This window comes from Cebus imitator, unplaced genomic scaffold (genome assembly GCF_001604975.1).
Source record: "Cebus imitator isolate Cc_AM_T3 unplaced genomic scaffold, Cebus_imitator-1.0 Scaffold158, whole genome shotgun sequence".
NCBI classification, from domain to species: domain Eukaryota; kingdom Metazoa; phylum Chordata; class Mammalia; order Primates; family Cebidae; genus Cebus; species Cebus imitator.
The window spans coordinates 4,070,360-4,082,809 of record NW_016107473.1 but is presented as its reverse complement, the minus strand read 5'-3'; the positions used below and the strand labels follow the sequence as shown (position 1 = coordinate 4,082,809).

Genomic DNA, 12,450 nt, shown 5'->3' with positions numbered 1-12,450 from the left:
AGAGCAAGACTCCATCTCAAAAGGAAAAAAAAAAAAAAGAAAGAAAGAAACTGGTATTCAGAACTTTTCAAATCCTTTGGGAAAAAAAGCAACAAAAACTAAATACAACCACTACCAACAGTAAATAACAAAACTCTCTGCTAACCCTTGTCTAAGACTCCTGCTTGCTGGAAATGGTGCTGGGTGTTGTGATCCTGGGTGGAGAATGTCTCCTGTATCACTGAAGCTGATGGCTTCCTGGTTTTAGCTTCCACCGAAAATGTTTTCCAACCCCATTGTTCTTTACCTGAGAGCTTTTTCCTTCTTCCCCCATTTATGTCTCAGTAAGGATTCGCAGATTCTTTTGTTATTCAGTGGGTTAGAATTCGTGGCTGTCCTGATGTATTTGGATGCTTCCATTATCACAGGCTTGTCTAGTGGGACTCGGTCAAGCTGGCTTCTCTGTTCTTTGGGTCCATCCTCTTGATTCCTTGAATGTTTCCATGATATCTCATGGCCCATCTTGTACTTTGTCTGCCCCAGCCTTGGAATCAGCAGTTTCTTCAAGGAGCCCTGGTTCCTTTTAGGGGAGAATGGTGTTGGAAACTAGAATCTAGGCACCAGCATGCTCTCAGCTCCTGGTGTGCCATTGCTTCTGGGGCCTCTCTGTGGGTAGAGCTAGGGACTCTGTGTGTGTGTGTGTGTGTTTGCATGCACGTGTTAATTTTTCTCTCTTTCTCTAGCTCTGTCTATTCATATCTCTATGTCTATCTATAGCTGTATATGTTTTAAAGGTAAGTTTAAGGAAAATCCATGGAGGTAGGGGTCTGCTTAAACACAGATGTGTAATTCTGGGTATATGTGTCTTCTTTTCTCTTGTTCGCAGGTGGCTCAATCCCTTGTTTAAAATTGGCCATAAACGGAGATTAGAGGAAGATGATATGTATTCAGTGCTGCCGGAAGTCCGCTCCCAGCACCTTGGAGAGGAGTTGCAAGGGTGAGTGGGAGGCAAAGTGGGCGCCAAGGAAACGTGAGAGTGTCTGTGTGTGGGGAGTGGGTTTTGCCTTCCTGACTCCTGTCTGGAGCCCCCGTTTACCCTTAAGGTGAACAATGTCACCTTCCTGAGGCTGTCCGTGGGCTCAGCCTATTGTGGTGGCCTGGGGGACACTGCTATTTCCTGTGCCTCTGTAGAGGTGTGGGGAGCCAGTACCAAAGGCCGGAGATGGCTGAGGTCTGTCCCTGGAAGTGGAAAATGGAATGACTGGGGGAGCCTGTGCGGCTTATCTGTGCTCCTCATGGGGCTTCATTCCAGCAAAGCTTGGCAGTAACTTGTTTCCCCAGACTTCCCCTCAAGGCCTGTTTTTCTGATGCTACAGATTCTGTACCACACATCCCCTTCAGGAGCCTGGGAACAATTAGCAGCATTTATGAGATAGTCGCAAAATGCCCTGTCTTAAATGCCTACCTGTCACTCCGCCACCTCCCCTCTTTTACACTGTGGCAGGGTGCACTCTTATTGATGAAGCTTTTTCCTCATTGTAGGTTCTGGGATAAAGAAGTTTTAAGAGCTGAGAATGAAGCACAGAAGCCTTCTTTAACGCGAGCAATCATAAAGTGTTACTGGAAATCTTATTTAGTTTTGGGAATTTTTACATTAATTGAGGTAAAAGCTTTTACATACTGTGAATTGTTTTTCAGGACACATAGAGTAAACGTGCTCGCCATTGATTGGTGCCATAATGGATGGGGGAACAGAAGGGAGACGTGGCCAGATGGGGTTTGAAGGTATTTTAAGGTCTAAGGATTAAACATGTCTAGGAAGCATTAGGTAGTTAGTTCAGTGAGTATATTTATCCGGGCGAATACTTAAGTGACTGAAGCTCAAGGTCAATTGCTTTATGTGTAACCAATTAAAATACAGTGTCATGAAAGAAGAGCATTTTATCCTGTGGTAGGACAATATTGGTGCTCAGTAAATGTTCTTTTTTTTTTTTTTTTTGAGATGGAGCCTCTTTTTGTCATCCAGGCGCTGGAACACAGTGGCATAATCCTGGCTCCCGGGTTCAAGCGATTCTCCTACCTCAGCCTCCTGAGTAGCTGGGATTATAGGCACATGTCACCATGCCCGGCTAATTTTTGTATTTTTCTTTTTTTTTTTTTTTTTTGAGACAAAAGTCTTACTCAGTTGCCCAGGCTGGAGTGCAGTGGTGTGATCACCTCCAAGCAATCCTCCTGCCTCAGCCTCCCTAGTAGCTGGGACTACAGGCATGTGCCACCACACCAGGCTATTTTTTTTGTATTTTTAGTAGAGACAAGGTTTCACCATGCTTGGCCAGGCTGGTCTTGAACTCCTGACCACGTGATCCGCCTGTCTTGGCCTCCCAGAGTGCTGTGATTACAGGCATGAGCCACCACGCCTGGCCAAGTAAATGTTTTAAATGCTAAGAGTCACCCCTGGTCAGATAGAGGGTCCTACAGCCTCAAGGAGTATGTGCCTTGTGGTTTGGAGGAAGTGATTTTGGATCAGAGCCCAGAATAATGTAAGACATTTTACAGGTGTTCAACAAATCATTGTTCACCAAGCCAAATCTGATAAATGCTCTCCTGGGGAGGTATTGTCACCTCTCTCCTCTCAGAGAAATAGAACTGAGGGCCTTGCTGTTGGTGGTGCCCCAGAGCTGGCTGAAGCCCCCAAGAGCTACCCCCTCCCAGGGGGCCCAGGTGCTGGGAGCCAAAACCCCCTCTGGGAAGAAGGTCCGACTACTGTGCACCCTAGGAAATTCACGCAGCCCCCATCCAGGGTGTCTTCCTTGTGGTTGGAGTGCATTGTTGGTTGGAAGGTAGAGTCTTGGTGCCTGGCCTTGCAGAGAGTGTATAAATGGACATTCCATGAAAAATCAAAGGGAGAGATCCAGGAGGGCCATGACCTCTGTTGCTGCCAATGGCCTCTGTCGAGATCCTGCAGCAAGCCAGTGTTCTGCCTGGGCACAGTGCCAGGTAGCCTGCCTGTTCTGGTCTGCGGCCTGCTAGAGGGGATGCAGAGGGTCCTGCTGGGTGACCTGTGCCCTCTGTGCCATGAGAGTAGCAGGGGTGGATGTTGCCATTGCTACAAAAGGGTGGCTTTAAAAGCAGTGGTTATTCTGCAGGTCCTCCCCATCCTCCACAAAGGAGGAGTTGCCCTGGTGCATTTTTTGGGAGTGAGGTTGGTTTGTATGTGGGGGCTGTAGCTCCTGTTGAATATGCCTTTTTTTTTTTCTTTTTTTTTGTGGTGGAGCCTTGCTCTGTCACCCAGGCTTGAGTGCAGTGGTGTAATCTCAGCTCACTGCAACCTCTGCCTCCCGGGTTCAAGCGATTCTACTGCCTCAGCCTCTCGAGTAGTTGGGACTACAGGTGCACACTGCCACACCTGGCTAATTTTTTGTAGAGATGGGATTTCACCCTGTTCCCAGGCTGGTCTCAAATTCCTAAGCTCAGGCAATCTGCCCGCCTCAGCCTCCCAAAGTGCTAGGATTATAGGTGTGAGCCAACGTGCCGGCCTGAACGTGCTTTTTGTTACAGAGGGCACAGTGGGCAGTGGGAGGCAGGGAATTGAGTTCTGCCATACACCTGGGGAATCTGTCAGACAACAGAGAACTGGATGGTCCTGGGAGATGGATGGTCTCATTGGTGACAAAGGTGTGTTGACCAAGGTGCCAAATGGTGAATGCCACCTTTGAGAGGGTACCCGCCCGACCCTCCCCCCACTCCCCTGATGCTGCTGTGGCTTTGTGGAGGATGGGGAGGACCTGCAGAATAACTAGTGGAACTGACGTGATGGGGGAAGAGGGTATCAGAATTTCTCAGGTTCTCCCAGTCCGTCTTTAACCTGTGCGGGGGTGTCCCAGTGATGATGTTTCCACATGGCCCCAATACATCTCAGTTGGAGAGAAATAGAATGACAAGTTGGTGTCAATGTGGCCAGTGTGTACAGGATCTCCTGACCCAGTTTGGCTGTACAACTTCAGAGAAGTTGTCTGGTAGCCATGGAGCCTCTGTAAGTGCCTAAGGCTCAGGCCAGGTGTCTGGTTAGGTGTGGTAGGAATGAGTGGCCGCACATAGATTTCAAGGCAGACCTCCTGCAGCTACTTCCATTTCTCTAGTTTCCCTGTGCTACCAGCTGCTTATGAAATTGAAAACAAGATGATTTAGAAGGAACTGAGCTTGTGGTGCTCAGGGCTGTCCGTGCTGTCATGGGCTGCCAGCCACTTGGGGTGGGTTCTCTAACCCACAGATGGTGATAGACTAGAATGAGATTTGATAAGCTTTTGGGAGAAGCAGGCACAGGAGTAGAGGCTGCTGCAACTCGAGTTTCTCCTGAGACTTGAGGACAGGCCCTGCTCTGGTGCTGGGAGCATGGGAATCCTTACTGCTGGTGGGCATGTGGGGAGATGCCCGGATCGAGGGGAGCGTAATACAGGTACAGTTGGCGGAGTGCTGGTCTTTCTTTTAGGGGGATGGTTACTGGGGAGTCACGGCAGAAGAACAGGGAGTGGAGGACCCAGCAGATATGGGAGCTCATGCTCAGTCCTAGCAGCAGTGCTGTAGAAGCAGCAGCAGGACCAGTAGTGGTTGGTACTCAGTAGTAGTAGCAGCAGCAGTGCTAGTAGCAGTAGTTATAGTAATAATGACAGTGAGTGCTTGAAAAACACTATGTACCAGGACCTGCTATGCGTACTTTATGTGTATGTTACTTTTATTCTTTTGGTTGACTTAGTAAGGTAGAAGGTAGCCTTCTTTTTTTTTTTTGAAATAGGGTCTGACTCTGTTGCTCAGGCTGGGGTGCAGTGGTGCAATCTCAGCTCACTGCAGCCTTGGCCTCCTGGGCTCAAGCAATCCTCCTGAGTAGCTGGGACCACAGGTGTGTGCTACCATGCCTGGTTAATTTTTGTATTTTTTGTTTTGCTACGTTGCCCAGGTTGGCCTTGAGCTCCTGGGCTCAAATAGTCCTCCCGCCTTGGCCTCTCAAAGTGCTGGGATACAGGCATGAATCACCATGCTCAGTCAGAAGGCATTCTTTTGACCCCTACTTTCGGGAAGAGGATACTGGGTGCCATGTAGTTATGTAATGTGCCCAGGGCTACACGAAGCGTAAGTGACAAGGCCCAGATCCAGTCTCAGCCATGCTGACTTGGGGCCCTAACCATCTCCAGTCTCTCAGAAAGGTGTCTTGAGAACTCTATATTCAGGTCTGTAGCACATGCTTCTTGAACTTGGCATAGGGATGAGTCAGATGCTAAGAGCTCCCTGGAGCAGTGGAGCATGGCTGTGGGAAATCGGATTAAGGATTATAAGTTACCCTAGATTCCTACGTCCCTTCGGTCTGGAAAGTCAGGTGACGTTCTAGAGAGTGGTAGGGGTGCTGGCCAGGTCAGAGCACCAAGGTACCTCCAGGTTGACCAGGAACCCTTTTTAAAAAAAAATTTTTTTTTTGTTTGAGGAGGGGTCTCACTCCGTCACTCAGGCTGGAGTCCAGTGGTGTGATCTCAGCTCGCTGCAACCTCCATCTCCCTGGGCTCAATCAATCCTCCCGCCTCAGCCTCCTGAGTAGCTGTGACTATAGGCATGTACCACGCCTGGCTTATTTTTTGTATTTTTAGTAGAGATGACATTTTACCACATTGCCCAGTCTGGTCTAGAACTCCTGAGCTCAAGCCATCGGCACACCTTGCTCTCCCAAAGTGCTGGGATTACAGGCGTGAGCCACTGTGTCTGGCTGACCAAGAATCCTTTAGAAAACTGTCTCCCACGCCTCGTACCATCCTCCAAATATACGAGGCATGGCAGCCCTGCTGACCCAAGCTCCACGTCCATGCTGTGAAGACACCATTCCCAGTTGTCTCCTCCTCGGACAGATGAGGGGGAAGCTTGTGGTCTTGCATGGTCGTGACACTGACTGATAGTCTGGGGAGACATCAAGTTCCCTGAAAGGCACCTGGTTTCCTGCAGAGCAATGGTATCTCTGCCATTTTAGAAGCCTTTGGCTTGAATCGTGAAGTGGGTTAGTTAGCTTGGAAGGATGAGGACCCCAGATCAGTCACTAGTATGGGAACAGCTCTTCTGTCCTGGTATCTGGATCCTCCCACTAGCAAGGTGGGCCCCAGGTATTAGGGCGGCAGGCTAAGGTATTAAGATGGACCCATACAGTGCTGGTGGCAGGCACCTCTGATAGAAAGTGGAGTCTGGCTTTTCGCAAGAGAGCACTTGTTGGTCCTGTGTTTATATCAATATCTTGGTGGCTTACGGTGTAAAATTAGACAGTAGTCAGTTATTCTTTAGATGAGCTTGGTGACTAGTGGATGATGCTCTTTTTTTTCTTTCTTTTTTTGAGACACAGTCTTGCTCTTGTTGCCCAGGCTGGAGTACAATGGTGCGATCTCAGCTTACTGCAATCTCTGCCTCCCAGGTTCAAGCAATTCTCCTGCCTCAGTCTCCCAAGAAGCTGGGATTACAGGTGCATGCCACCCCCTGGCTAATTTTTGTATTTTTGGTAGAGATGGGGTTTCACCATGTTGGCCAGGCTGGTCTCAAACTTCTGACCTCTGGTGATCCACCCACCTTGGCCTCCCAAAGTACTGGGATTACAGGCATGAACCACCATGCCCAGCGATGATGCTCATTTTAACTTTGTGTCCTTAACATAGTAAGTGGTAGAACTTTTAGTTCCAATGCAGTGAAGTTCAGTGAGCTAAAGCTCTTCCCAGCTCAAATCGAGGTAATCCTTGGATTTTTTTTCCCCTCTTCCTTCTGGCAGTGAAAAGCAGCCTGAATTCTAATACAAATACTCTTGTTGTCCCAGACTTGCTGATTGACATTTTGCTGTTTTGGAGAAGTTGAAGAGAAATAATTTCTGATGATGAAGGTAGTGAGTGTTACATCTCAAAAGCATTTCAGGTGCTGTTTTGGTTTTCAATCATTAAGGCTAGTTATTGACCAGGCATGGTGGCTTATACCTGTAATCCTAGCATTTTGGGACCCCAGGGGATGATTACTTGAGCCTAGGAGTTCCAGCCTTTAGTGAGCTATGATTGCACCACTGCACTCCAGCATGGGTGACAGAGCAAGACCCTGTCCCCCCTCCAAAAAATAAAATAAATTAAAAATAAAAAATTATAGAGTCAGAACAAATGTCAGTTTTCCAACTGATTTTATGAAGATGCTTTTTATTTTTTGGTCTTGTATCTATGCTGCTTGTTGGACTTTGAATTTTAGATAGTGGAAGCTCTAAACTCAACCTAGCATTTTGTTAAAAGCTTCTGTGATGACCTTCAGGCCTTTTTTAAACCATTTATGTTGGAGGTTGCCAATTTTTTTTTTTTTTAAATCAGATCTTGGCAATGACCTTGAGCAGTAGGATATAAATAACTCCCACAAGCTTAGCCTTCCAATAATGGAAGAGTAGGCATAAATGGTTACTTCCTCTGGTTACAGAACAACTGTAACCAGGGGATCCATAACTCCCTAGCCATATATTCTTAACCAAACAGAACGCAAGCAGGGTCTTCCCTGGGAACTACTGGTGGCACCAGCAAGAAGAGTCTTTGAGGTTGTAATTTCAAAGTAATGCAAACCCCTGTCCTGTGAGAGTTGAGGAATGATTGTCATGCTCAGAGAAACAAGTGCTAGTCTAATGGTGAACACGGTGCTCTTACAGGCAGATGTTAATTAGAACAGAACAGCCTGTGAGTTTCCAGCACATCAGTCCCTGTGTGCACCTCCATGGTGACAGTGATGGGGACTGAGCAAGTCTCTACCTACTTACAGCCTGCAGGGGGCCAGGAGGAGTTTGGGAATCCTCTGTGTGGGCCAAACCATGACAGCAGGCTGCCTCTCCACTCAAATCTATGCTCTTTGCTGGTCTTTCTATTTTGGATAGTTGAAGACTATCTAAATGTTTTTCTGAGAAATGAGATGTGTTTTTAATAATTCTAATTGTACATTTTTTGGTCAACTGTCTGACATGAGGGCCACGCCCAAACCTCATGTGGTGTTTTCTTTCTTCGATTTTTTTTTTTTTTGAGCCAGAGTCTTGCTCTGTCGCCCAGTCTGGAGTGCAGTGGCATGATCTTGGTTCACTGAAACCTCTGCCTCCTGGGTTCAAGCCATTCTCCTGCCTCAGCCTCCCAAAGTAGCTGAGATTACAAGTGTGTGCAACCACACACAGCTAATTTTTGTATTTTTAGTAGACATGAGGTTTTACCGTGTTAGCCAGGATGGTCTCAATCTCCTGACCTTGTGATCTGCCTGCCTCAGCCTCCCAAAGAGCTGGGATCTTTCCAAAAATATAAAAATATGATAGGATATTGAGCTCCCCTCCACCCCTAAGCCAGCTTCAGTAACTATCAACTCATGACCACTCTTGATTTTTATGAAGCTCTGCTCACTGCCCCCTTTAGATATGGGGGTGTGTGTATGTGTATGTGTGTGTGTGTGTGTGTGTGTGTGTGTGTGTGTATGTATTATTATTATTTTTTTTTTGAGAGAGAGTCTTGCTCTGTTTTGCCCAGGCTAGAGTACAGTGCTGTGATCTTGGTTCACTGTAACCTCTGCCTCCTGGGTTCAAGCAATTCTCCTGGCTCAGCCTCCTGAGTAGCTGGGATTACAGGCGTCTGCCACCATGCCTGACTAATTTTTGTATTTTCAGTAGAGATGGGTTCCGCCATGTTGGCCAGGCTGGTCTTGAACTCCTGACCTCATTTGATCCACCTGCCTCGGCCTCCCAAAGTGCTGGGATTACTGGTATGAGCCACCGCACCTGGCCATGTGTGTGTATTTTTTAATTGGAGAAGCCATGTTGCTTGTCCTGCATGGATTCCCATGGTCTAGATTGGGCTGACTGCATATCCCTACTCCCTCTCTCTCATGACCCTCTGCATCCCTGCATGCTGTGTCATTTAACATGTCCGTCTGGTACCGGCAGTCAGTAGTTAGATATAGAAGCTTGATGTGATTCAGGTTTTATTCCCCCTACCCCTTTTGTCCGGAGTACTTTGTAGGCAGGGGTGTGTACCACCTACCACTTCGAGATAACTCACTTAGGTTTGGTTGTGTGTATGTGATATTTGGAGCCATTCATGATCATTGCTTAAGATCCGATAATTTGTTAGGAGTTTGCAAAGTGGTGATATTCCAGTTTCTCATTTATTAGCTGAAATAATTGCATCAAGAAAAGCTTTGCCATTATCAACTCTTTGATACCCCGAGTTACAGTACACCTATAGGAAAGGCAGGAGAAATGGTTAATTTTGTTACTTTTTTTTAAAGCCCATTTTCAAAATAATGAGTGATTCTCCAGCATGTTCCTCTGGAGTTAATGGATGCTTTGTTATTGCTTGTTCTGTTTGGTTTGATGAGTATGATTGTGAGCTCATGGATTTAAACGGTTCCGATGTGCTGATCTTTACAGTTATTATCCCTGTGCCATGCTTTGGCTGTCTTTGGCTAGTGGGGGTCTATTGAAGTCAGGTCCTGAGTCTTTTGCATGTATATATCATGCTAGCTTCCTCATTTTCTGGTGTGACAAGATATTTCAGGCTCCTTGAACAGTTTTTGCCAGAGCTGTGGAATCAACCATTTTTCCTAGCAGCTTTAACTCCTTTTATATGTGTGTGTTTATATTTAAAGATAAACATATCATGAATTTATGTATTTCCAAATCAGATTCAAGACGTTAGTGTTTTTACTTATCTCTATACTCTTACATCTGTATCTCTTTTCTCCCTTCCTCTGTTCTTTTTTCTCCCTAGCCTAATCCAGCTCTTGATATCAACATACTTATTCATTTATTTTATCTTACAGTATCAGCACTATTACCCGTAATGTGATTTCTGAAAATAATTTAAAGTTTTTTTCTTTGCAGTTTACATTGTCCTTAGGGTAGACAATAACATGCAGGGACTATCTTTTCAAACTATTTCTTTTAAAGTCAAACAAACTAGTTAAATAAACTATTTTGTTTAAAGTTAAAAAAACAAATTATGATTCATCCTTTTGTTTGGTAGGTATAGTCTTTACTGAACATTGAATTTTCCCTGCTGTGCAGAATGGAAGGTTTTAGTTCTATCACTGAAATCTCAGCATCCGTTTTTCCAAAGGGATTTTCTTAGAAGCCTGACATACGGCAGCAGCTCTGATGAAAAGCCCTTTGTGGTCTTAAAATTTCTTCACAGCGGGTCTCCAGCCCCTCTAGACTCAGACACAGAGATAGTGCGGGAGAGGAGGATAGTGATGTGTATAGGTGTTGGTTTCTACACTCCAGAATCTTCCAGGGATGGGGAACTGAGGCCCCACCCTGATCATGGAACCTAAATCTGGGGGATGGGTCCTGAGCATCAGTGAGCATGTAAGTCTCCCAGGTGATTTGAATTTGCAGTCAAGACCGTACTGATTCAGGGAGAAGTTCAGGTATATCCAGAGTCTTAATGGTTATTATTTCCCCGTTCACTCTTTTTCTTCCTTATCTCTGGATCTTTCTCAACCCTACTTTTGTCCCCTGCTCCCCCATTTCTTTTTTTTTTTTTTTTTGAGACAGAGTCTTGCTCTGTCCCCCTGCCTGGAGTGCAGTGGCACAATCTCAGCTCACTGCAACCTCCACCTTCCGGCTTCAAGCAATTCTTGTGCCTCAGCCTCCCCAGTAGCTGGGATTACAGGTGCGAGCCACCACGTCCAGATAATTTTTGTATTTTTAGTAGAGATGGAGTTTCACCATATTGGCCAGGCTGATCTTGAACTCCTGACCTCAAGTGATCCACTTGCCTTGGCCTCCCAAAGTGCTGGGATTATAGGCGGGAGCCACTGTGACCTGCTGTGTTTTCCCATTTCTAAAACAAACTGTTACTCATTTTTCCACAGCTCACTCTTTTCTGCTTGTATTTTTCTTTTCTTTTTTTTTTTTGAGATGGAGTCTTGCTTTGTCTCTAGGCTGGAGTGCAGTGGCGCAGTCTCAACTTACTGCAACCTCTGCCTCCCTGGTTCAGGCGATTCTCTTGCCTCAGCCTCCTGAGTAGCTGGGACTACAGGCACATGCCACCACGTCCAGCTAATTTTTTTGTGTTTTTAGTAGAGACAGGGTTTTATTGTGTTAACCAGGATGGTCTCGATCTCCTGACCTCGTGATCCACCTGCCTTGGCCTCCCAAAGTGCTGGGATGACAGGTGTGAGCTTTCGCGTCTGGCCTGCTTGTATTTTTCACTCAAACGTGTTCTTCGGTAGCTCATTTCTATTTCCTGTGTTTTCTTTCCTTCTCATGCATCAGGTGTGGTGCAGTTGGGTAAGGGGTATCTGAAGTGCATGGGGGAGCAGGAGCATGGAGGCCCCATCCCCACTGTGCCTAGACATGTAATGTGTTACTCCAAGAAAGCATGGGATGGGGCTCAGGTATCAGGAGGCTGAGTACCAAATACTCCATTGAGAAGTATCTGCCTTCAAGTACTCTGGGACTCTGGTAGAACCTGAAGTATGGAGCATTGAAGTATCCTATTGGACTCTTAAAAATCTCTGTGGTTTCAGAGTTGAGAATGCTTGTGAAGGAGTAAGGACTGTATTGTTAGCTTGTTTGTGGAAAGACTCTTCACCAGGTCATGGATTGGTTGGTCTCCAAGATGGAGAATCTATGTGAGTTACTTTTGACCTTGTTACTGATATCCAGAAAGTTTAAACTTGGTTAGTTATAATTTTGATAATGAGCATTCTCCGCGTTGATTTGTTTCTTACTAGTTGAGGGCTAAGATATGGGATGGAGAGGTCTAAGGGAAGGCAGGGACCAAAAACCAGCATTACTCACCAGTGAGCTGCCTGCTTGCCTGGATTATTAAATGCTGTCTCTCAGCAAGGAAACCTGGACAATTATGTAGGTGGTTGTGTCTTGCCTTCCTTTTGCATTCTCTTTTGCTGGGTGTATTGCATCTGTTATTTCCTCTGGTTGGGGGGCATCCCTCTTGCCATTTGGATCACACTCACCTCAGGCTGAAATGGAAAAGTGTGTAACCGGCAACAGTGACTCCCAGGGACCGTGAGAAGTTTCAGGAACATTTCGCAAGGCAAGCGTTAGCACTGAGCTTCTGGCTGATAGCCCAGGTGTGTCTGCGGCGGCCCTGGTTGCCCTTGGCACTCCTGACCCGGGGCTGCCCACGTGAATAGTTTGGCCTTCTTGCTTCTCTGGGTAAACTGCCAGATTTTCATCTCAGTAAACTCTAAACAGTCCATGTTATGACCCATTGTACCAGAGGCTCTTCCATAAACTCCTAGTGCCTCTGATTGGGCACACCGTGAACCTCTGTGTTCTTGATATCTGATCATCTTATTCTTAATTCTTCAACTAAATAGTATTTTCTGATTTCTGTATCATAGGGGAAAACTTCCATGACCTCATGGAAGGCAATGCGGTTGGTGAAGTCTGTGTGTGTGTGTGTGTGTGTGTGTGTGTGTGTGTGTGTG

The 12,450-nt window shown here is 46.3% G+C and overlaps 1 protein-coding gene across 5 annotated transcripts in view; it reads left to right on the top strand.

Annotated features, from left to right (window-relative positions):
• The window catches only part of ABCC4 (ATP binding cassette subfamily C member 4), a 276,355-nt gene that overhangs the window by 45,749 nt on the left and 218,156 nt on the right, over positions 1-12,450 (top strand). For 4 of the 5 annotated variants that reach the window (XR_005202632.1, XM_017543557.2, XM_017543561.2 and 1 more), the window contains exons 2-3: positions 866-976; positions 1,522-1,642. Coding sequence is in view for 4 of the 5 variants with exons in the window: in XM_017543557.2 (XP_017399046.1) it covers positions 866-976; positions 1,522-1,642 (232 nt within the window). In the remaining variant the exon portion in view is untranslated. Of the gene's footprint in view, positions 1-865; positions 977-1,521; positions 1,643-3,600; positions 3,655-12,450 lie in introns of those variants that run through there. The other variant, XM_037743897.1, reaches the window with a different exon arrangement.